The 25,152-nt window shown below is 35.6% G+C and overlaps 1 protein-coding gene across 1 annotated transcript in view; it reads left to right on the top strand.

Moving 5' to 3' along the window:
* The window catches only part of NEGR1 (neuronal growth regulator 1), an 897,330-nt gene that overhangs the window by 589,235 nt on the left and 282,943 nt on the right, over nt 1-25,152 (top strand). Inside the window, exon 4 of the mRNA XM_009210941.3 lies at nt 12,008-12,139. Within this exon, the coding sequence (XP_009209205.2) occupies nt 12,008-12,139 (132 nt within the window). The remainder of the gene's footprint in view (nt 1-12,007; nt 12,140-25,152) is intronic.

Genomic DNA, 25,152 nt, shown 5'->3' with positions numbered 1-25,152 from the left:
TCTTTACTATTTCCATAACTCTATTTACTTCAGCTTTTATTTGTTCTTTCTTTTCCAACTCGTTAAGGTCAAAGCTTACAATATTGCTTTGAAATCTTGAGTGTGTGAGAGAGAGAGAGAAAGAGAGAGAGAGAGAGATTATATTTTCTCTTGGCTTGCATAGTTTTAAACAAGAAGTCTGCAGTAATTCTTATTTTAGTTTCTTAGTGTAGAATGTATATTTTATCCCTGGCTGCTTTTTAGATTTTCTCTTTTCCTCTGGTTTTTAGCAATTTAATTATTATGTTCTTTTGTATGATTTTTATTTCTTCGTCTACTCTTCCTTGAGATGATTAACCTCTTATATTTGCTATTTTGTTGTATGCATCAAATTCAGAAACTATTCAACCTTTAATTCTTAATATATTTTTTCTGTCCCCTTTATGGGAACCCCAATATTTATATATAATATTTTTTTATTATTCCATATATCACCTAGGCTCTGTATTTTTATTTGTTTGTTTGGTTTTTAGTATTTTTCTCTCTCTGCTTCAATTTGGAAATTTTATGTACTCTTGCTGTGCCTTCAAGTTAACAATATTTTTTTCTTTGGTGTTTAATATACTGTTAATTTCTTCCAATTAATACTTAATTTCATGTATTTTGGGTTGCTTTGTAAATAATGTTCATTGTGTCATTTTTTTTCTATCTTCCAGTTCTTTCTTCATTATATTTATTTAGTAAAGACTTGAACATAATTATAGCCACCTGTATTTAATTTTTTTCTCTTATTTGCATTTTTTTTTCATTTCTAGGGCTCTTTCTATTGACTGTTTTTCCACTAGCTGTAGTTCAAAGATTTCTGTTTCTTTAAATGTTTACTCATTTTTAAAATTGGATATTGAACATTGTGTTGTTAAGGGTTTAGATTTTGTTTTGTTCCTTTAAAGAGTGTTGGATTTTTTTTTTTAAACAGGCTCCTGTGTCACCTGCGAATTATTTTGGTTCATTAAACCTTGTTATTAAGCTTTAAAGGTAGGCCAGAAGGAGTCTTTATTCTGGCTTTTATTCAGCCATACGACTAAGGCATTAGCCCTTTGGAATCTCCATCAGTCTCTGATGATTATAGTCTTGTTGATCAAAGATCAATGTCTCTTTACCTTGTTTGAGCTTTAGAAATTGTTTATCTTACAAATGACCAGTTGTTGGTTTTTTTTGTTTTGTTTTGTTTTTTGTTTTTCAGATTTATGGGATTTTTTGCCTATGCAAGTACAGTATAGTACTCAGCAACGATAAGAAAACACATGTAGATTTCTGTAGCTTTTTGTCTGTATGAGTTCCTTCTCTTTAAAACCTGCACCACTACTTCCATCCCCTTGGTCTACTAAATTCCAATCTCTCTTTCCTTGACAATGCAAGACCACTGGGCTCTAGTTTCCACCTATGTGAGCTTGGTGTCTGAAAATTGCATGAGATAGAAATCCATAAATATTAATTGTGGGGGTCACTGTGTTTACTTCTTTTCCATTAGAGATCAAAATTCTGTGCTTCTCACTGTCCAATGTCTGAAAGGTTTTTTTTTTTTTTTTTTTTTTTTAAACAAGTTTTGCTCATTCTTTAGTGGTTTGTGGCAAGAAGGTAAGTCTGGCCATTGTTCCCAAATATAATACTGATCTGAATGCCAGAGTTATCTTTTAAAATGTAATATTTAAAAATACATAATATTTAGAAAGGTAATGCTTTAAAATATTATAATACTTTTTAACTTACATTATTCTAATAATTCTTCAATTTATAATCCAAATTCTTTACATGGAATACAAGGCCTTCTAGGCAATAACTTCTCTTTAGAGCTCCAGAGTCACTTCTGCCTACTCCTATGAAATTAACATTCTGGCATAACGAAATGTTCAGAAATCTTCAAGTAATGACAGTGCAATTATGACAGCATAACACCCTATATTTACCCCAAATGTAGTAGTTATCATACTTTATTGAAATTTCCCACTTATACTTTTGTTTCCCAATAAACTTTGAAAGGGAAACAATCTGATTCACTGGTCAGAGATCTTGTCACAATATCCATTGAATGAATGTATAAATGGAAGAAAAGAAGGCAGGTAGGAAGGCAGGAAGAAAAGAAACAATTGATTTTGAGCTGATTTAAAAATTTTCCTTGAGTGTTCTCTGCTGGATTATGACAAATATGTAACAAAAAAAAAATCAAAAGTTTGAGGTTTTTCTTACTAGTTACTGTTATTTTCTTTTGAAACCTGTTAGAATCATTTCGGTAGATGACTTCCATAATTTCATCTACCCATATACCCCCTCTTATTGCTCCATAAACTCCATTATTTCTGTGCTCTAACAACACTTCCCAGACTTACATTACTTGATAGACTTGTGGTATAGTGTCATGGAATTTTTTTTTTTTTTTTGCTTCAAAATGAATGTCTTCATTAAATGTGTTTTTCTGAACTTCACTTGTATTATTCAGAGAGATTCATAACCTCAGCAATTTATAAATTACACCACATGTCTTTCTTTACCTATTGACTTTGAAAAATATTATAATTAAATTAAAATTTGTATATGCAAGTAGAACTGCAAAGTCTAAGGAAAACTGATAGAAAACTGTGCAGAATAATGGCTTCCAAAGATGTCTATGCCATAGTCTTCGGAATATATGACCACGTTACCATACATGGTAAAAGAGACTTTACAGATGTTATTAAGGTTAGGAGCTAGAGATGAGGAAATTGCTTTAGATTAGGCAGGTGGGCTCGGTTTAATCACATGAATCCTTAAAAGTGAAAGAAGAAGACAGACAGTAGAGTGGTCAGAGAGTTGAGACTGGAGTACAGGCAGTAGAGATTCAAAGTGGGAGAAAGACTTGACCCAACATTTGCTGGTTTGGAAAATGGAGAAAGGGGAAAATGAGTCAGGGAATGCTTGTAGCCTCTAAAAGCTGGAAATGGTCATCAGCTAACAGCCACCAAGAAAATGAAGACTTCACTGCTGCAACAGCAAGAAACTTATTTCTCCCTACAACCTGAAAAACAAAGAAACAGATCTCCAGAAAAGAATCCTGCACCTCTGACACATTGATTTTAGCCCAATGAGACGCTGTATTCATTTTACACTGTTGCTATAACCAAATTACCACAAACTTAGTGCTTAAAAAAGAGTAAAAATTTATTATCTTTCAATTCTGTAGGTCAGAAGTTCAGCACTGGTCTCATCAGACTCAAAGCAAGGTGTTGATAGGCTGTGTCCCTTTTTGGAGGTTATAAAAGAGAATTAAATTTTGTTGTCAGCTGAGGGACATTTTAGTTTCCAGAGGCCACAGCTTTTCTTGGCTCATGCTCCACATCCTCCATATTCAAAATCAGCAATGATTGGTAGAGCCTTTATCATTTTTCATCTCTTTGACTCACTCTTCTATCTACCTCTTCTACTTTTAAGAATTCATGGAATTAGTATTGTCCCTCCCCAAACTCTCCTTACTTCAAGATCCTTAACATTATTCACATCTGCAATGTTCCTATTGCTATAAAAGCTAATCACTTTAGTGAGTAGGATGTGTAAAACTCTGGAGGTCCCATTTTTCTGGTTATTATAGGTTTTGCTGGATTTCTAACCTAAAGAACTGTAAGGAAATAAATTTCCATGATTTTAAGTCGGTAAAGTTGTGGTAACTTGTTATGGCAGCAATAAAATACTAATACAAATACCAATAGAATTTTTCAGATATTAAATCGACATGTGGTTAATTTACTGGTTTTAAGCAGTAAGTTTGTGGTAATTTCTTATGGCAGCCATAGACAACTGATACAGGTACAAATAGCATCTTTCAGAGATTAAATTAACATTTATATAGTGCTGTATAGTTCTAAGAGCAAGAATGACACATACATGTTCTAATTTAGTTTAGTGAGCTAAGTAGCCATTCACAAATGAGAGAATTAATGTAGCCTTTCAGTCATATACAAATCAGGCATGTAGGTTTTTAAGTTAGTTCTGGGTTTCATATATGTCACTGGGTTCTTTAGCAAGATATTTAATCTCTTTAACGTCTTCCATTACATAGAATAGTCTTATTCTATGTAATGGATTTTACCTCATAAGTTTAAGGTTAACTGTAGAATTTAAGAGAGCATGTGGTTCCTTACACATTATAATAAAAATTTTAAAAAAGTAAATATAATTTTTATTTATGATATGATCAATCATTGGCTAAATAAAAAGATTAATCTATCTTCTCTAATGAAACGTTAAATTTTCTGAATTTTCTATTATGTTGTTTATTAGTTCGTTTTCACTCTGCTGATAAAGACATACCTGAGACTGAGAAAAAAAGAGGTTTAATCCTAGGTACAGTTCCACATGGCTGAGAATGCCTCAGAAAAATGGTGGGAGGCGAAATGGTGGTGCAAAGAGAAAAAAGAGGAGGAAGCAAAAGCAGAAACCCCTGATAAACCCATCAGATCTCATGAGACTTATTCACTTTTATGAGAATACATGAGAAAGACCAGCCCCCATGATTTAATTACCCCCTAGGTCCCTCCCACAGCAAGTGAGAATGCTGGGAGATACAATTCAAGTTGAGATTCAGGTAGGGGCACAGCCACACCATATTATTCTGCCCCTGGCCCCTCCAAATCTCATGTCTTCACATTTTAAAACCAATCATACCTTCCCAACAGTCCCCTAAGGTCTTAACTCATTTCAGCATTAACCCAAAAGTCCACAGCCCAAAGTCTCATTTGAGACAAGGCAAGTCCCTTCCACCTATGAGCCTCTAAAATCAAAAACAAGCTAATTACTTCCTAGATACAATGGGGGTACAGGTATTAAGTAAATATAGCTATTCCAAGTGGCCAAAACAAAGGTGTCACAGGGCCCATGCAAGTCTGAAATCCAATGGGGCAGTCAAATTTTAAAGCTTCAAGATGATCTCCTTTGACTCCAGGTCTCACATCCAGGTCATGCTGATGCAAAATGTGGGTTCCCATGGTTTTGTGCAGCTCCACTCCTGTGGCTTTGCAGGGTACAGCCTCTCTCCTGGCTGCTTTCACTGGCTGGCATTGAGTGTCTGTGGCTTTTCCAGGTGCATGGTGCAAAATGCCAGTGGATCTACCATTCTGGGGTCTAGAGGACAGTGGCCCTCTTCTAACAGCTCCACTAGGCAGTGCCCCACTAGGGACTCTGTGTGGGGCCTCTGACCCCACATTTCCCTTCCACGCTGCCCTAGCAGAGGTTCTCCATGAGGACCCCACCCCTGGAGCAAACTTTTTGCCTGGGCATCCAGGCATTTACATACATCTTCTGAAATCTAGGCGGAGGTTCTCAAACCCCAATTCTTGACTTCTGTGCACGTGCAGGCTGAAAATCATGTGGAAGCTGCCAAGGCTTGTGGCTTCCACCCTCTGAAGCAACAGACTGAGCTCTACATTGGCCTTTTTAAGCCACAGCTGGAGTGGCTGGGACACAGGGCACCAAGTCCCTAGGCTGCACGCAGCACGGGGACCCTGGGCCCAGCCCAGGAAACCACATTTTCCTCCTGGGCTTCCAGTCCTGTGGTGGAAGGGACTGCAGTGAAGGTCTCTGATGTTACCTGGAGACATTTTCCCCATTGTCTTGGGGATTAACATTCGGCTCCTTGCTATTTATGCAAATATCTGCAGCTGGCTTGAATTTCTCCTTAAAAAATGTTTTGTTCTTTTTTTTTTTTTTTTTCTTTTCTACTTCATTGTCAGGCTGAAAATTTTCTCATCTTTTATATTCTGTTTCCCTTTTAAAAGGGAATGCTTTATACAGCACCCAAGTCACCTTTTGAATGTTTTGCTTCTTAGAAATTTCTTCCGCCAAATACCCTAAATCATCACCCTCAAGTTCAAAGTTCCACAAATCTCTAGGGCAGGGGCAAAATGCCACTAGTCTCTTTGCTAAAACAAGAGTCATCTTTCCTCCAGTTCCCAACAAGTTCCTCATCTCCATCTGAGATAATCTCAGCCTGGGCCTTATCGTTCATATCACTTTCAGCATTTTTGTCAAAACTATTTAACAAGTCTCTAGGAAGTTCCAAACTTTCCCACATTTTCCTTTCTTCTTCTGAGCCCTCCAAACTATTCCAACCTCTGCCTGTTACCAGTTCCAAAGTTGCTTCCACATTTTTGAGTACCTTTTCAGCAATACTCCACTCTATTGGTACCAATTTACTATATTAGTTCATTTTCACGCTGCTGATAAAGATATACATGAGACTGGGAAGAAAAAGAGGTTTAATTGGACTTACAGTTCTACGTGGCTGGGAAGGCCTCAGAATTATGGGCAGGAGGCTAAAGGCACTTCTTACATGCTGGCCGGAAGAGAAAAATGAGGAGAAAGCAAAAGCAGAAATCCCTGATAAACCCATCAGATTTTGTGAGAGTTATTCACTATTATGAGAATAGCATAGGAAAGACCAGCCCCCATGATTCAGTTACTTCTCCCTGGGTTCCTGCCACATGTGGGAATTCTGGGAGTTACAATTCAAGATGAGATTTGGGTGGGAAAACAGCCAAACCATATCAGTTGTTTTTAATCATACAGTCAACAAATGTAGAGCCATACTAGACATGGAATAAGATATAGCCTTTTATATCACAGAGCTTATAACAAGAAAGATAATTTTTTTTTTTTTTTTTTTTTTTGAGACACAGTCTCGCTCTGTTGCCCAGGCTGGAGTGCAGTGGCCGGATCTTGGCTCACTGCAAGCTCCACCTCCCGGGTTCACGCCATTCTCCTGCCTCAGCCTCCCGAGTAGCTGAGACTACAGGCGCCCGCCACCTCGCCCGGCTAGTTTTTTTGTATTTTTAGTAGAGATGGGGTTTCACCAGGTTAGCCAGGATGGTCTCGATCTCCTGACCTTGTGATCCGCCCTCTCCGCCTCCCAAAGTGCTGGGATTACAGGCTTGAGCCACCGCGCCCAGCCGAAAGATAAATGTTTTAAAAGTTGCTAACAATTAAATAAGTAATAGCAAGTATGTACATACCATGCAAAATTAGTGCAGGCTTTTGTGTTTTGCTTTGCTAAATTTATTGGAATTATATGTAATGTGGGGCTCCTTGACTGGGTAGTGAGTAAATCAGAAAACGTTTCTCTTAGGAGATAATGTTTAAGCAGAGACATAAAGGATGAGAAGAAGAAAGCTGAGTGAATTGAAGGATAGAGTGTTCAAGGCAGCAACTGGAAGTCAAGATCAACTGTGTAAGGAGAAAGCAGGTTATAAGGACTTTATCTCAGGCTATAGTTCTCATCTGAAACCCAAAGTTGAAAGCCATTTTTGCATGCTGTTTCTGGACCAGTGACTATTCAAGGATTGTATATACATAGTTTAAGAAAGGAGAAAAGTGAATCAGGGAAGTTAAATTGTCTTTAGGAATTCAGGCCTAAAGAAAGTGTTTCCCAAACATAAGAGCAACCATGTACATCTACAGATGTGTAAGAAAGATGTGTTTTCTGAGCTCCTACAGTGATTTGAGAACTGAACTGGTCAATACTATTAATCCTTCTTGAGTGACTTCCTTATTCTCACTTCTGGTTTCTATTAAATACCAAGTTAAGACAGAAGCATCAATACTTGAATATAGTAACCTGTCAGCATGGAAACAATAATTATCTGAATCAGTCTCTAGCATGCCTAACCTGTACATTGTAATAATAGTTAATATAATTTTTAAATTTCTATGATGTATGATACAGTGTTCTAAGTATTTTACTTGTATTAACTCACTCTTCACAACAATCATATGAGGCAGGTTCTATTATCCTTACACATTACAGATGAGTACACTAAAGGTTAAATACCTGGTATAAAGCCACATAGCTAATAAATGGCAGAGCTGAGACTTGAGCTCACATAATCCAGTTCTAAAGCCCACATCCCTTATCACACAGTATGATAAATATGGTACAATGCATAAAAGAGATACTTATTTAATACCAAATATGCTGGTGTACAAGTTAACAAGTTAATGGAAAATAATTACAATTTTAAATGTAAATGAACCATCCCAAATATATTTTATATCTTCAGTTACAGAGTATCATCTAGTAATACATGGCAATGAGACCCTAACAGTGTATCTTCCTGCAGGGCAGCTTTGTAAAGTAGAGTGACTTTCTGAGCAAGTTCTTAGAAAATGATTGAAATGGATCTACAAAGCAGTAGGCAATTATTGGCATATATGATTATGTGCATTCAGGGCTGAAACAGAGAGGCTCCTAGAATAAGTTTGAGAATTAGAAGGCAAAATTGACAGGATACAGTACCGACAGATGACTAAGGTCAAAAATACTACCAAAGTTAATGCCAAGATTTCTGGCTTGAGCAAATTAGATCATGATCAAAACAATCATTGATACTTGGAACGTAAGAGCAGCTGCAGATATGCAGGAAAGGTAAATCTGGTTCTGGTTATGATTACTTGAGATGACTATGGGACATCTCAGTGCAGATGTTCAGTCAAATATATGTGTCCCAAATTCATAGATATGAGCTAAATAGATCAATCAGGGACTTGTCAATATTAAGAGAGTAATGAAATATAAATGAATGAACAAGAACAAGTTCCTCTGAAAGAGTGCACTGAATAAAAGAAAGAGGTCATAGAACAGAAACAATATTTGGGGAATGTGAAGATGTGAAGGGTTTTGCAAAAGTAAATGGAAATTGCCAGCAATGTGAGAGTAAAACTAGTAAAGGATCATGTCCTAGAAATTAAGGAAAGATAGATTTATTTTGTAACTTTTTTTCTGAAACACACAGATACTCTAGAGGAATACTGCTGCTTTCACAAACACTTTTTAAATGCTACATAAAGTATGTTAAATGCCTTAGCAAACCGTAAAACCAAATCTAGATATCATTTAGTGGCCAACATAGAACTCTTTGTGGCTGGGGTTCTTATCAGAAATAAGTATCAGAAAGATATTTTAAAGTATAGCTATTTACTATTTCTCAGCTTCCTCTTTGAAGATGGTGATAATAGTGGCACCACTGAAGGCTTGTAGACTTTCTTCAGTTCTCTATTTTGTGAGAAAACTCTATCTATACTTGGAAGAGATTATACACAAAGGAAAACTGTGGTTCAGATTATAGGCAGTACTTATCTTTCTTCTTCAAAATTGTATTTACTGTTTCTGTTAGGTTTTATAATATTGAAAGGGATCTAAGGTAATGTCCGGAGCCTGTTCTAACCCCTGCCACCATCTATCACTTCAAGATGTCAACAAGAATGGCAACTCTTTTTAAAGATTTTTTCATTCTTCATGACTTTGAAAAACAAGTGATAACTTCCTCAGATGTAGGTGTTTAGTTTAGATTCCCCATGCTCCATCCTTACAGGACTTTATTAAATTAATCAATGTCTTTATTTATTTTTGTAATAAGTATTTATAAAGTATATGATGCTTTACACGTTACGCTAGAGCTAAGGAAACAGAGATGAGCAAAACAGAGACTGGTTGCTGCACGGGTGGAGAATAGCAAAACCTATGACTACTGGAAGGCAGTCATATCACAATGTGATTATATCTCATCTACATTTATAATCAATATGCTGGGGGATTAAAAACATATCACAAGATATAGGTTTATAATAGATACCTAAGATAGTACATATCCCTCATAAACATTGCAAAGTCATAGTTTTCGTGATGATTCTTACGTCTTTAGTTTTCTATACCCCTTTAGCCTTGTCTTTCTCCTCCATTGAGGGGGAAAATTGAGTTATATTGCATGTATAAATGAAAATGCTCTGCTTTGCATTTTAAAGTACCATGCCAAAATCCTTTCCCCTTGAGAGGGGAGTGATGGGTAAGGGGATCTGAAGACAGGATTGGCTCAGAGCTATGCTAAATTACTTCTAAGGAGACTAAAGGACAGCAAAAACAAACAAACAAAGAAAAACAGTGAGGCAGCCAAGCAAATTACAGACAACTAGTAAACTACAGGGTTTAGATCCTGGGCAAGCAACTCTGAGTTCCAAATCTGGAATTCAAGTCTGGTAAGATCAGATGAGAACAGAGCAAGAATGAGTTCAGGTAAAAGAGTTATTTGGGCCAGGCGTGGTGGCTCACCCGTGTAATCCCAGTACTTTGGGAAGCAGAGTCGGCGGGATCACTTGAGGTCAGGAGTTTGAGACCAGCCTGGCCAACATGGTGAAACCCCATCTCCACTAAAAATACAAAAATTAGCCAGGCTTGGTGGCACCCAACTGCAATCCCAGCTATTCAGGAGGCTGAGACAGGAGAATCGCTTGAACTCAGGAGGCAGAGGTTGCAGTGAGCCACGAACATACCACTGCACTTCCGCTTGAGCAACAGAGTGAGATCTTGTCTGAAAAAAAAAAAAAAAAAAAAAAAGTTATTTGTCTAAAAACAATAGAATGCTTAAAACACATCTTTTGGGAGTGCTGATTCATGGTGAATGTAAGTAATAAATGACTCAAAGTACCTGATGTACTATATCAGTATTCCTCATAGTTTAATTTATATTTCATACCATCCTTACTTTATAATTTAAATTTTATTTTAAAAATTCTTGGATGTGAAGTTTTTATACATATGTATTTCAATAGGTTTTACAGACACATTTAAGCTTAGAGTATCTTCATTACAATAGTGAAAATAAGACAAAAAGAGCCAACTACCACTTCACAAGTTTTAATTCCCCTTCTGTACAGCTAGGATTAGATAGATAAATGGAAAAACGACGTAATCATATATATTCTAAACACTAAAGGTTTCAATTAGCAAACTCATAGTTACCTGGAGGGCAGACCATGCCACAGTTAATAAAGACACAGACACAGAGGTGCATGGGGGAACGTTGGGGGGAAATAATTGGAATGGACTTTAAATTTGGAGGGCTATAGCTAAAATTTATTTTGTTTGTTTCATTAAAATGAACTTTCTTACTAGTCCTCCAACTTCTATATCATTACAATGGTTTTGGCAAGACAGAAAGGGGAAGATAAAAATAATATTGACTTTGAAAACAAACAATTTAATAGTAGCATTGCTTCATTCCACAATTCCCTTTGATATGCACTGAAATGTGATTTTTTTCAAGGCCTGTGCAAGGAGATGGAAGGGTCTCCTCTCTTGAAATTCGCAAAGGCTTATTCTACCTTTGCCATACTTCTGATAATTAGGATCCTGCCCAATGACTCAATGCTTTCAAATAAACAAAAATTCCATTACTAAACAAAGGAGACTTTATTTTCTCAAATCTCATTCATTTGGGGGTAGTCTTTCATCTGTTATTACATCTTTATATTTCTATTTTGCTGCTATTTTTGGTCACATAGAATGTTTTCCCATGAATATTTAAAAATAAAGATAACTTAGTTTGCTTTTATGAACACTTAACCCTTAGAGAGTCATAGTGATTTTTTCCAAGATTCATTGGGTGAGTTATATATAGTGTGTACACTGTACCTTTCTTGGCAACATGAATAATTTTGGAAACAGAAATATAGCAATGGTTAAATATATCTCTATACTTTTTTCAAGACATCTGACTTGAATCCTTGAATAAGGGTAGAAGATTTCCCCCAAAAGAAAAGTAACATTTAGTTAGGTTAAGTGTCAAGTTGCTAGCTCACACAATAGAAAAGTCAATATGTACCAAGTCATATTAGTGAATTTCATCTACACTGCTCAGAGGTTGTTGAACTCAATTACAGAAATGTGCAGAGTCTATTTGATGTGTGAAGAGGTTAGAAGACCACAATCAATTAAAAAGAACACATGTATATCCTGTTCTGGGGAAATAGTTGTTACAATATACCTTGTTCTGCTTCTGCTTTTTTCTCTGAGTTTCCCTCTGAACATAGAAGAACAAAAGGTTTAATAATTCCCCAGTTTCATTTGGAATTGTTTTGTCAGCAATATCTTGTAGGAAGTCATGAAATTGTTGTTTTACTTGAATGAAGCCTCAGGCAGCTACAATTAAACATGCTGTGTTCTTTTTTATAGCAAAACCATTTGAAAATGGACAATATTTGGACATTTATGGAATTACAAGGGACCAGGCTGGGGAATATGAATGCAGTGCGGAAAATGATGTGTCATTCCCAGATGTGAGGAAAGTAAAAGTTGTTGTCAACTGTAAGTGTCATCACCTTTTATCAAGATAAGTTCTGAGAAAAGATAAAACACCTTGAAAAATTCTGACTGAAATTTGTGTTGCTGTTTTTAAGAGGTGGACTGCTGGTAAAAAATCACTTACTAACACTGAAGACGGGTAGATGTTGAAATGTTGGTTAAATTGTTTAATGTAACAATTGTCCCAGGTAAACTCACAATAATTAAGTTTGATGTACAGAGTGAAATGTGTTTAATATTCTCCTAGTCTCTGGCACTCTAAACCGTGGTGTCCTTACCTCAAAAGCACTGTAGCCATATGCTGGTGTTTTCCTCATGAGCTTTACCTGAAGTGCACTAACACTAAATTTAAATGTGTAACTCCCAATCAAACCTGATGAAAATGAAGCGTACTGGTCTGTACTCAAAGAAAAGAGGTGAAATGTGATACTTCTGTTACTTGGGTGACTTATTTCTATTTCATTTGGGGAAAAAAAATTGGAGAAAGAATTTTTCCGTAAGCATTGTTGTTAGGAAGTTAGAATATAAATTGGATACCTGCAGAACCATCAGTGCTGGTATGTTACACACTTTTCCTCAATGCTCCCACCACACTGATATAAGATGATTTTCCAGTAACATCCTATTGTATATCTTATGATCTCAACAGCAATGACTGTTTTTACTTTTTTACTTTTCAAAAATCTCCCCTAAATCTTTATCTAAAAAATGTTCATACTGTTTAACTTCTTCAAATAAAATACCTTTGGGATAATTGTATTTTACCCAAAGTATTTACAAACTACGGTTTTCATTTTTAAAATTCTACTTATTTGTCTTTCTGTATATGGTCCTTGCTAATAATGTGCATGTGGTATTATGCCACAGATCAGAAGAAATTGTTCCAAATATATCCAGAAATGTTAAAGCTAATCAGCAGTTGTTTCATATTAATATGAGTCTTTCAGTCTCATGGACCAAAAAATAACTTTCAAAACACTCCTAACAGTTGAGCTGCACACCAGAGCAAATCAATGTCATCAACTAACATTTGTCAGTGACTAATCTATATACTTGCGGTTGAACTGTCTCTATTATACTGCACAAATGTGCATAATACCAAGTCAGGAGGCAGTTTTTGGAGTAGGATTTCTCATGGAGTGTTCTGCAAACAAATTGTAGCAAAATTGCCCAAGAAACTTATTAAAAATGGAGAACTCCTGCGACCCACATCAGCCATACTGAATCAGAATCCTTGGGGTGGGGAGGGTATGGCCTGGAAATCTGAATTTTAACAGGTTCCCACTGATTCTCAGGACTCTTATTGCAGAGGGCTACTGCTCATCCCTCTGGAACTCTCTGAAATAAGAGGTAACAAACAAGTAAATTTCCTGATCATTTATCACTAACCATGCTTTTCTGAATATATGTATACTGATTTTATTGTTTGAGGGTTGAGGGCTTGGAAGTGGAGGGGAGGGAAAAGAGACATATATCTACTAAGGAAAGAATATTTTTTAGCAGCGAGCACTAAGAAATGAAAAAGCAGAGTAAAATCTGTCAAATAAACAAGGCACCCAGCCCAGCAATCCTGTTGAACTCCAAGACCCAATAGGTCTTTAAAATGATGTCTCTGATAGGGATGAAATTGAAAACCCAGCTGCAGTACAGATTTGCATGGGACCTATACTCCATATGTAAGCCACAATTGTTTCTGAATTAACACTTTTTATTCCTCTGACTTTAGTTTGTTGCCACTTATTTAATCAGATTCTCTTTTCCCTAGGCAAGTAGGAAATTTAGACCAAGAAAGTCAACTTAAGGAGGCAGAAACTTGAGTAAGGAACTAAATCGATAGACGAGAGTCTATCCATAAAGCAAAAGAATAGAAACTGGGGATACCAGATACCAGGAATGCTGAAGAGTCTACAGCAGTTTCATGGATGCAGAGGACAAAGACAAAAGGCAGTGTATTATTCATAGCAATAGCAGTAGTCAGAGTATTGTCATTTTTTTTGCATCAGTTCTTTAAAACCCAGTTACTACAAGGTGATAAGATGAGGGCTAGGTGACCACTGTACACAGTGGGTTTATGTCATAGCTGAAGCACCCTGAGCTTTAGAAAACTCTTTTTTTAAAATATATAAGGGCAGAAAACAAACCTGCCCTTTGCCATAGAGGGAGAAATTATCCTTATTAAACTGGATTGTAAACAAATCTGCCCTTTACTCCATAGGGAGAACTACTTCTGTCTTCCAAGACTGAAAAGATAGGAACAAAAGCTGTCAGTGTCTCTGCTTACAAAGTGTGCAGAAATGTGAAAGATCCATAGAGAATTCTCTTCTAATACAAAGTGGGAGCTGGAACATTTGAGGTAGAGCCTGAAGACATTCCATCCAGCTAACAAAGGTGCTTTAGTGACTTTATGAGGGTGTCAGACACTCTAGAATAGGTAGAGAAGACGACTTTGTTAATCACTTTAACTTAAGAGGGAAAACAGCAGGAAAAAGGGGGGAAAGTTTAAAACAGTAGGGAAGTGCTTTTTAAATCATGACACAGGCTATCTATTTTAAGAATGAATTTCAGGTAGATAAGTACAGTTATAAGTCAACATGTTGCTGCAGACATAATATTAACTTGTCTCATATTAAGAAAGTAGACCCAACAGGATTTTTAAATGATTTTAAACTATCAGTTTTGTCATTTGCTTCTCCTTGAATCATACCTTTGATAATTCACCCTTTTCCAAATGTTTCATGAAAAACTGTGCTTAATACTGGTTTCGTTTACTACTAATTGTATTTAATTCTGATGCCACACATATCTAAATGATATCTCAGGTGTGAAGGAAATGTGATTGTGAGTATGTCTGAAAATGTTTCTGGTTATGATAAGGTTTGCAAAGTGTTAATTTTGTGAATTTGGCCCTTTAAAAGTCAAAAGTTGAGAGCTACTTCTAGATTTTGCTGAGCTGATTTCCCCGAGGAAATTAGCCAAAGCCTACTGAACAAACTTTAGTTTGTCAAAGCCCAAAATTGAGAACAGTGGTCTATGTTACCAGCATGGAACTGCACATCCCCTAATAACCTGAAGATTCCCTAAAGGTAGTATCATGCCAGGTTCAGACGACACTTCCTTTCATCTTTATTAATCAATATTGATTGTACACATGGAATTACAGTAGGTTCCTGAGTTATAATTTGAAGAAAAACTTTGTCCCTTTTCCCAAATGGGGTTCAAGATGAAATGTAACACATTTTCATAAATTCTGATAGATTCAGTTATGTGGTAAGTCAATTTGAGAAGATTTAGGTTCTCTGAAAGTTAGAAATGTTTAATGTCTTATTATTTGTCTAATATATCTGCCACATTCACTATATATAGAAAATATACATATACAATAAATAACATCATGCCTGTCACTGTGGATTTTTATTCAATTTAATTACATAGCAGTTTGGTGAGGTAATTGATATAATTGACTATATAATTGATTATATAGATCGAACTGTTTGGTTGGTTGAATAAATCAGTTCATTTTGAGTTATTCACAGAAAGCCTTACTACAGATAGAAAGAAATTTGTAAACATTAATGCAATGGGTTATTTCTAAGTAGCGGGATCTTAGGTGTTTATTCTCCATGTCTTTATCCGTAACTTTTTCCTTACGTGTTTGTGTATGCGTGTATTTATTGTCCACTTTTTTAAAACTAAAATAATGAGAAGGGATCATGAAAATTATCATAAATAAACCTTGTGACACATGTAAACACACACACACACACACACACACACACGAGAAAAAAAATTGAAACATTTGATTAGCTAAGCCAAAGGGAACTAGTGGATTTAGACTTGGATAGATTCCCATTTTATTTACATTCATGTTCTGTTCTTAGCAGAAGCCTAGTGGACACTAGGTTCATAGTTGTCATTGTAAATTACAAAATAGAAGATTGAATGAGTCTCAGAAAGCCCATGGATTAAATTGAATTGAAAAACAAGCAACAAAAACAAACAAACAAAAAAAAAACAAGACACAGGAAAAATCTTGTTAGAAAAGGGAAGATCAGAGTGAAAATCAAAAAGCTGATTTTTAGAAGTCAAGTATAGAATTTGAAAAAATTAGAAAGTGTGACGAATCAAGTAATATAGATCTGTGTAGGAAAGCAGAATCCGAGGGATAAGAAATCAGCAAGGAATGGAAGACCTGCCCCTTTAATATGAAGATTACTAATAATAGTAAAATGAAGGGGGTTCCCTAGTCTTGTGACAGAGGCCATCTGTTCTCCACTCTATTTGTATGTATTCTTCCAGTTAAGAGTGCCAGTTTTGGAAATGTGGGCCTTATGGTCAGATATAACTTACTATAATCATTAACAGATAACTTTCTCTTCCATAATTTACTCGGCCTTTGAGACCCTGGGTGAGGTACTTTAGTTCTCTGACTCTCAGTTATCACTTCTGTAAATTCAGGGTAATAATATATTATTTATATATATTTGTACATTTATAAATGTTACAAATATATACACATATGTGAATGTAAGTGAACTGACTCCAGAACGTCAGCTCTATGTGGAAAAGGATTTTGCTGTCCTTTGTACACTGATGTACTGATGCGTTCCTGTTACTTCGAATAGTACCTGGTCCATAGAAAGGCGTCCAAAAATAGTTGTTGAATAAATAAAGGGTTAAACAGATTAGAGTCCTCCAGGTAAGTCATTCTACTAGGCAAAATCGAGAAAAGATATTAGGTTTGCCTCACAATTAAATTTTTTTCTCCCTGGAAAATTAGTAGGTGGTGTCTTGACTAATATACTTCTAATACTATTTTTTTCTACCCCAAATTTCCAGGTGGATTCAATAAAGATAACCTGAAATCTGCATACTGTTTTTACTCAGAGAGAAGTAGCACTAATTCCATTCTTTATAGATAAGAAAATTGAGATGCAGAGATATTAAAACATTTAATAATTGCCCTGATTTTCAAGAACAAAACAGATGTAAGTAAAGAGAACTGCTAATTGGAAAAAAACAAAGAGCTAACCAGACTAAGGTGAAAAGAGCTCTAGACATTATTTCAATTTTTACTCATGAAAGTCAGATCTAAATATTGACCATTTTATTTGGAGTCAGAAATTATTTTGTACACACGTTTTCAGTAAAATAGAGTTGATTAAGTCTTCCTATGATCAAATAAATAGTAAAGTCATTTTTGGGTGTACTGTGAACTAAATCTTTTATCCAATAAGTTACAGGCACATATTTGTGCATTATTTTGCATCTGCTACATATTCATTTATGCAAATATTCACGTTATCTTCCAACATAACTAGCTCCAAACATGTGGAATTGAATATTCCAATTAGTATAACTTAGTACAATTATATGGAAGCTTGAAATGAGAAGCCACTAGGGAGTAAGAGGAGGAGGCTTCTAGGGCAATTACCAGTTTTTTAAGGCTATTCCTAAAGTTTTCTTGGGCAATTTAGGCAATATGTCACACTTAAGACTAGAAGAAATTGCAGATGACAAATGGCCATCACCTTGAATAAAAGGAAAATCTCGGTATTCAAAGTTTGAGTAGGTCATAGATACTATCATGGGACTAGAAGAAAACAGTGTTACTTGAATTCATAGGCATCACCTTAGTGTTTTATTTCTGGATCCATTTTATGCCCCTAACTTTACTTTTCATTTACTTCATCTTTCATATCTGCTTGTAATTTAGCATACTCTGCTGTATTTTATGTTTCTTTTTAAGCTAATTAACCCTTATCTGGAACAACTCAGGGCATAAAAAGGCATATAGTTGTCTTTTAAATAAAGTATTAGTTCCTATACCATCTCTAATCATGACACACTTTGGTACATCTTCATTTATATATTCACTAAGTTATTTACTTACTGCTTACTATAAGAGAATCAAGGTGCTACAACCAGAGCTACTGGTTTTCAAAATTTATTGTTCAGGAAAGGAGAAAAACAAAAGAAACCCATAGTTTTAATACAGTGTGACAAGTGCTTTGATAAACCAATCATAAGGTGTTATGCAAGGATATAAGATATACACCAAATGTAGCCTTGGGGTTTCATTGAAAGCGTCTAAGAGGCCTTAGTGATGGAGTTTAAAGGATTAAATTGAATTGGACAGATTTCTCTTTTTATAAAAAAAAAAATAAGGAAAGAATGGTCTTCCAGACAGAAGAAACATCATTTGCTTAGCTTCATAAGAGTTATGGGACAGAAGTTGTTTGTTTAGTCAGGTACAATGGGCTGGGTTAGACCAAGAAACAAAACAGAAAAGAAGGTTAAGCATTGTGGAGGGAAGCAGGACCGAATGAGGTGAGAGTTAGTGAAACTCCATAGGCATACTTAGATCCAGTGTTTCATAATGAAAAAAGAATAAATTTGAGATGATAGAACTGCTCAGAGGTTATCTGAATATTAAACACATGAATTTAAATATTTGTATTGTTTACATTCACAAAGGATACTTGGAAGATTTCTGTTTTGTCATTGCAAGAGTAAGAGAAGAGATTAAAACGATAATACTGAGAACAATGCCAGCCAAAAGAGATATGAGGAGCTAAGAAATATGAAGAAAAATTTCGAAAAGTACTGAACATTAAATATTAGAAATGTGAATAATCACCCGAAAAATATTAAGTAAAATACTTCTTAACACAACAAAATTGAAAAAAAAAACTAAGAATTAAACATTTTTTATTCACCTTTGGACTTTCATGGTGTAAAAAGTTAACATTTAATTCTATGATTTCTATAATCCCTCAGTTGAAGTAAAACTGTTATTAAACATGCAGTTAAAGAATAGATGATTTTTTCTATTGAAGGAGACATAATTGGACCTTTGTTTTAAATGTTAGACATACAGTTCAATTAATGACTAGTGTGCCAAGACTATTTTTACTTAATGAGTCTGATATCCAGCTTAACTTAAGTGTATTCTCCTGTACATTTATCTTTGTTAAGAGGATTTTTAGTGTTAAGGGTCTATCAGTGATCCTTTGTCTTTGTTCATGGAACATCAACATGCTTCTGTAGTAATGAAATATGCATATTTTTGTTATTTCTCCTTTTTCTAAAAGTGAAAAATAAAAAAATGTCTTTCCTTTAATACAGGAGCAAAACATTTTGCTAGATGGGAGCCTGTGTTTATTTTATTTTGTTTGTAGTTCTTTTTAGGTTGGCAATCATCGCTTCAAAAAATATACATGAAGTGATACGTATAATAGAGTTTGACTATGAGCTCACAGTAAGAAAGCAATTTCTAACAGGGTAAAATACTCTGGGTTGAAAATGACTCCATGCCAAACTGAATAAAAGGGATAAAGTCAAAGTCAGGAGAGAACAAGCAACGACAAATCTCAATCTCTCTCTCCATACACACACACACACACACACACACACACGCACACACACACGTGTGTGTGTTATATGTAACTCGTATGTGTGCATTTGTGATGGTGTATTCCTCTAGATTCTTGTTCTAATAAGCAGTCAAAGGACCAAACCCTGAAAATCATTGCAGGGTGCTTTTTGCCAAATATACTCTTCAAAATGATCTAGAAGTTTCAAACATTACTTTAGTCAGTACAAACATATAGTTTATAACCTGTGTGTATCTAAATCCAGCTTTTTCAGCATGTTTCCTCTGTGCTTCCAGAAAAAAAGTGTTGCTTCAGTACATTAAGCAAGATAATTTATGGATTGAATTCTTTTAAACCAATATGTGAGAGCCATTTATAGAATGAACGACACTGAATTAATCCCCTTGGGTCTTTGCCATATCATTATTAAACTTCAGAGGAATTGCCAAATATGCTTATGTCTGACAATGCACATGTTTGCGTGTTTTGTGTATGTGTATATGTGTGTGAAGGGAGAGAAGTGGAATGATTAGGGGAAGAGTACGGTAGAAATAGTGTAAACAATAGCAGTATGTACAAGAATTATGGCAGATGAATTTGGAACAAAAGCATCCAAATTGTGGGAAAACATCCTTCGTACATTCAAGCTTGCTAGCTTGTCTTCACTCATTTCTTTCTTATTTATCTATACTCTCTATCTGTCTTTCTCACCCTCATTAACATTTACTTAATGTTAATGATATTTAATATTATTTTATTTACATTTATTTAATGTTAATTTATTTACATTACATGTATTTAATTACTTATATTACATTTATTTAATGTTAATTTATTTGTGACTGCTATATTATTTGTTTCCTCTCCTCTCTTTCCTCTTATTTCTACTCACATGTATTGTGATACTAAACCAACTTTTGAAAGACATCTATATAATGAAGATTTGTAATGAATTTTATTCAGTCACCTTGGAAACATTTTAAATATATGGATTGCCAAATAATCACTCACCAAATATACTGAATTATTCAGTTTATATTTACCTATAAGTCAATGGGCACAACTGCTTTTTCAAAATTTACTAGATGATAAAATTTTGAGTATAGGTATTATAGGATAATAAAAATAAAACAGAGGAGAAAGGCAGAAGATCGGAATTCTGTTTTTAATTCAGTTACTTAACTAATTATACAACTTTGGGCAAAAAACTTAAATCTAGGTCTCAATCTCCCCATTTAGAAAATGAAGAATCATTCTCTGGTACCACCTACTCCTGACATTCTGATGTTTTCCCGATAATTATTTAAGCTTTTTAGAGACTGCATGAATTCACCTCCTAACAGGCAGGGAGCAAAGACTTAAAGCCACTGTTTGGCTTCAGTGTCAAATGATTATGGATAATCTCAGACTTTTGCTTTGTGAATTCTTTGAGAAATTAATAAGGATTATAATTTAGTTCTCTTATGCATTGTTGGCAAATCTGGGCAAACTTTTCATCCTTTAAAATGTAATTCATGTGAAGAATAAGTACAGTAATGAAGACATAAATTTCAGAGAACCTTAAAGTAGAAATTCTGTTTATGCAATGGAGTGTGAAAGAGGATAACAAAAATGGGATTTGGAATCAGGTAGACATGAGTTTTAATCTTAGCTCAGTCACTTATAAACTATGGAATATTGGGAAAATTAGCTAATGTCTCAGAGGCTCAGTTTTCCTATATATATAAAAAAAAAAAACTGGAGACAATTATAAGCACCTTAAAGATTGGTTGTGAACTTCATCATAATACATTTAAAACAACAAGAATGACTGGTGCAAGGCCAATGACTTTGTATATCAATAGTATTAGAAAATAGCATTTTGTTTACATGTCAGCCTTCCTCTGTAGCCTGTGAACTCTTTAAAAAGGAAAACTCTTGGGAGGCTAAGGCATGTGGACCACCTGAGGTTAGTTCGAGACCAGCCTGGCCAACATGGCGAAACTCTGTCTCTACTAAAAATACAAAAATTAGTTGGGTGTGATGGCAGGCACCGGTAATCCCAGCTACTTGAGAGGCTGGGGCAGGAGACTCACTTGAACTTGGGAGACAGAGGTTGCAGTGAGCCAAGATTGCTCCATGGCACTCCAGCTCAGGGCGACAGAGCAAGACTGTCTCAAAAAAAAAAAAATATATATATATATATATATATGAAAAGAGAAACTCCTCCAGACTATGTAACACAGTGGCTACGAAGTCAGGCCCTGTAGCTGGGCACCCTGGCTTTAAATCCAAGCTGGGTCGCTTACGACCATGCAGACTTGGTCAAGTCATTAAACTTTGTGTATGCCAGTTTCTTCAACTATAAAATGAGAGCCTGAAGATTAACTGAGTTAATACATGAGAATACTTAGTGCATATTATTATTCCCAGTACCTAGCACAGTGACTGGTAATAAATGTATGTTGATTGAATAAATAAATAAATATAAAATATGCACACCTAGAATTCTACAGTTGAAGATTGTTCATAAAATTGCCAAATTTCTTCGTCTGATAGATGTCTACATTTGAATTAGGTAGCTTTGGAAATTAATTCATGTAAGGGATCAGAATGAAACCTTAAAATCCTAGTTCTAGGTCTGAGACTGCTTTCACTATACTAGCTTGCTTTCATATAAATTGAAAAAGGAACCTAATTATTCTCAACAAACTGTGTAAACTAGAGAGACTTTTAGAAAGATAGTAAACTCTGCAGGATGAGAAGAGAGGATCACTGTGTATTAAAAGAAACTATTTCAATAACCAGAATGTGCACAGGTGCTAGCTGTCAGAATGGCTGACACTGAAAGTGCAGAACCAAGAAAGATAGGATTCCCAGTGAATAGAGAAAACAATCACAATAAATAATCCTTTAGAACGATGCTGCACTCAAAATAGGTTTGTTCACATGCTGTCTGAAATAAGAGCTTTTGTTTAATAGTGAACATAATGAAATCCCAGCATCATGCAGTTGGCCTGCTTGCTGCTACACAGAAAGTTAACAGCAGTGCAAAAAACGAACAAATAAAAACAAAACAAAATGCCCAATGTGCCAGGGGCATTAAACAGTTATGTATTTCATAGATAAAATGAAAGACGATAACAAAATTTTATTTAGGGCACTGTGGGTGTGTTCCATATTTATAAAATTCACTACACTACTCTTAATGCCTTGAGAACCATATATATTCAGTCTACCAAGAACTTAAAAGCAGTTTGGTGGCAATTATAAAGAAAAAATATCTTAAGCATCCTCTCCAGTTGTTTAAAGGTTTAGGTTAGCAATTTAGATAAAAAGTATAAATTTTTAAGTAATATGAGACATAGTAGCCTAATGCATATTAATTTTTTTCTGCAATAAATCATAATTTGACCTAGTCTAAACAAATAAGTGTTCTGTATCCTAGAACAGATGTTGAGAGTGTTTTCCACATTTAGTATAACCAGTTAGTGTACATTTACATAATAGGATGGAGGGAAGTATAGCAGTAATTAGCTGAAGTTCAGAAATGCTACATTTGTTAATGCTGTTTCATCTTTGTGAGCATATTGGGTTTGCAAACCCTTCTGTTTTTCTCTGTGGATGTCAAAAGGACTTTGAAGCTCCATATAATTCACTTGAGGATGCAGTCTCTCATGAGTTGTTCTGTACTGAGAACAGCTGATGATTTGTGAATTCTTGAGGAGTCAAGTTGTGTAATTCTAAGAATTCAGTGTCCTGATAGAATTTTCTAGATCATTCAATGGGGTAAAGGTAATTTATCTAATAATGTTTTCATCTTCTTCCCGCACCTACTGTTTGCACTACATTGTCTAGCCTGGTTTGAGGTTAGCTTTGGCCCTGTGACTGAGTTCTAGTGCAAGAAATGTAAGCAGAAGTGACATGGGCCACTTCCAGGCATGTCCTATAAAACTTCCCACGCATGCTCTGCTATGCTTATTTTACTTTCTAGCTAATGGGAATAGTAACCAATTAGCTTTCAGGGTGACCTTGAAAGCTACATGTTGAAGATAACAAAGCTGCCATTATGTGAGCCCCTGAATGATTCTGTGCAGCAGAATATCCTTACCCCCTACCCCATTTCACTCCCCACCTTTCACTAAACTAAATTATTACGGACTTTTAGGCTAGTGGGAACCAAACATTTTTTTTGTTGCCTCATTGTATGTTTGAGTCTGTTTGTTCCCAGAGTTCAGCCTCCTCTGACTACTACAGTCAAGAATATAGGCCCAAATATAATGAATACAATAATAAATTTTGCATCTTGTCTTACTTCAAAATTTTTGGCTGAAAGCAATGATAAAAAAGCTTCCTGAGAAGAGTAGAGAGATAATAGATTTTTTTTCTCCTATATGAAGCATAGCACACCAAATTTATGTTTGCAAACTTTATGAGTCATAGTGAAAAAAAAATTCTATGAGTCTCATGCCTTTGAGACTACTTATGATTTTGCTCAGAAACACAATTGGATTTAAAATAGCATCTGGCCACTAACCTCTGACATAAACTTTTCTGACAATAGTTTTTGAAACCAGTTAAGCTCAGTTGTGATGCAAAAAAATTGGCATAAACAAGATTTCATAAGTTTCTTCAAAAAAATATTTAATTCACATTTATATATTATAAATTTAGAAACTGAATACCAATGATCTGGATATGAAATCTAAGATTATACTTTTTTACACAGCAGTAACTGACAGATTTAGGTGAATAGAGGAATGGAGAGAAAAATAAATTTGGTGTGGGGAGGAAAGGGGAAGTAGAGCACACACACGGAGAATCAATGAGAGCGTGCTCTGTGTTATCGTTCATTCGCTGAAGAAAAGTAACCTCGGCCCACGGTGGCTCATGCCTGTAATCCCAGCACTTTGGGAGGCCAGTGCGGGCAGAGCACGAGGTCAGGAGTTTGAGAGCAGCCTGGCCAATATGGTGAAACCCCATCTCTACTAAAAATACAAAATTAGCCGGGTGTGGTGGTGCCTGTCTGTAATCCCAGCTACCGGGGAGGCAGGAGAATCGCTTGAACCCGGGAGGCGGAGTCTGCAGTGAGCCAAGATCACGCCATCGCCCTCCAGCCTGGGCAACAAGAGCAAAATTCCATCTCAAAAAAAAAAAAAAAAAGTAACCTCAATCAATTATTGAATTTGGTAATCCAAGAAACAAATAATATCACTAAGTGCTAAAAGTAAACCCTATTATAAATGAATGCAGGAAACATAAGTAGAAGTTTCTTTTTACCTGTAGTCAAAAAGGGAGAGAAATCCGTGAAATATAAAAGTTGAAACACGCACAAAAACAGAAAAGTAAATGAAAACATCAGGCCGGGCGCGGTGGCTCAAGTCTGTAATCCCAGCACTTTGGGAGGCCGAGACGGGCGGATCACGAGGTCAGGAGTTGGAGACCATCCTGGTGGACACGGTGAAACCCCGTCTCTACTAAAAAAAATACAAAAAACCAGCCGGGCGAGGTGGCCGGTGCCTGTAGTCCCAGCTACTCGGGAGACTGAGGCAGGAGAATGGTGTAAACCCAGGAGGCGGAACTTGCAGTGAGCTGAGATCCGGCCACTGGACTCCAGCCTGGGCGACAGAACGAGACTCCGTCTCAAAAAAAAAAAAAAAAAAA

The sequence above is a fragment of the Papio anubis genome, chromosome 1 (genome assembly GCF_008728515.1).
Source record: "Papio anubis isolate 15944 chromosome 1, Panubis1.0, whole genome shotgun sequence".
Taxonomy (NCBI): Eukaryota; Metazoa; Chordata; class Mammalia; order Primates; family Cercopithecidae; genus Papio; species Papio anubis.
Note: the sequence above shows the minus strand (reverse complement) of the source record. Positions and strands in the feature narration are given on the sequence as shown.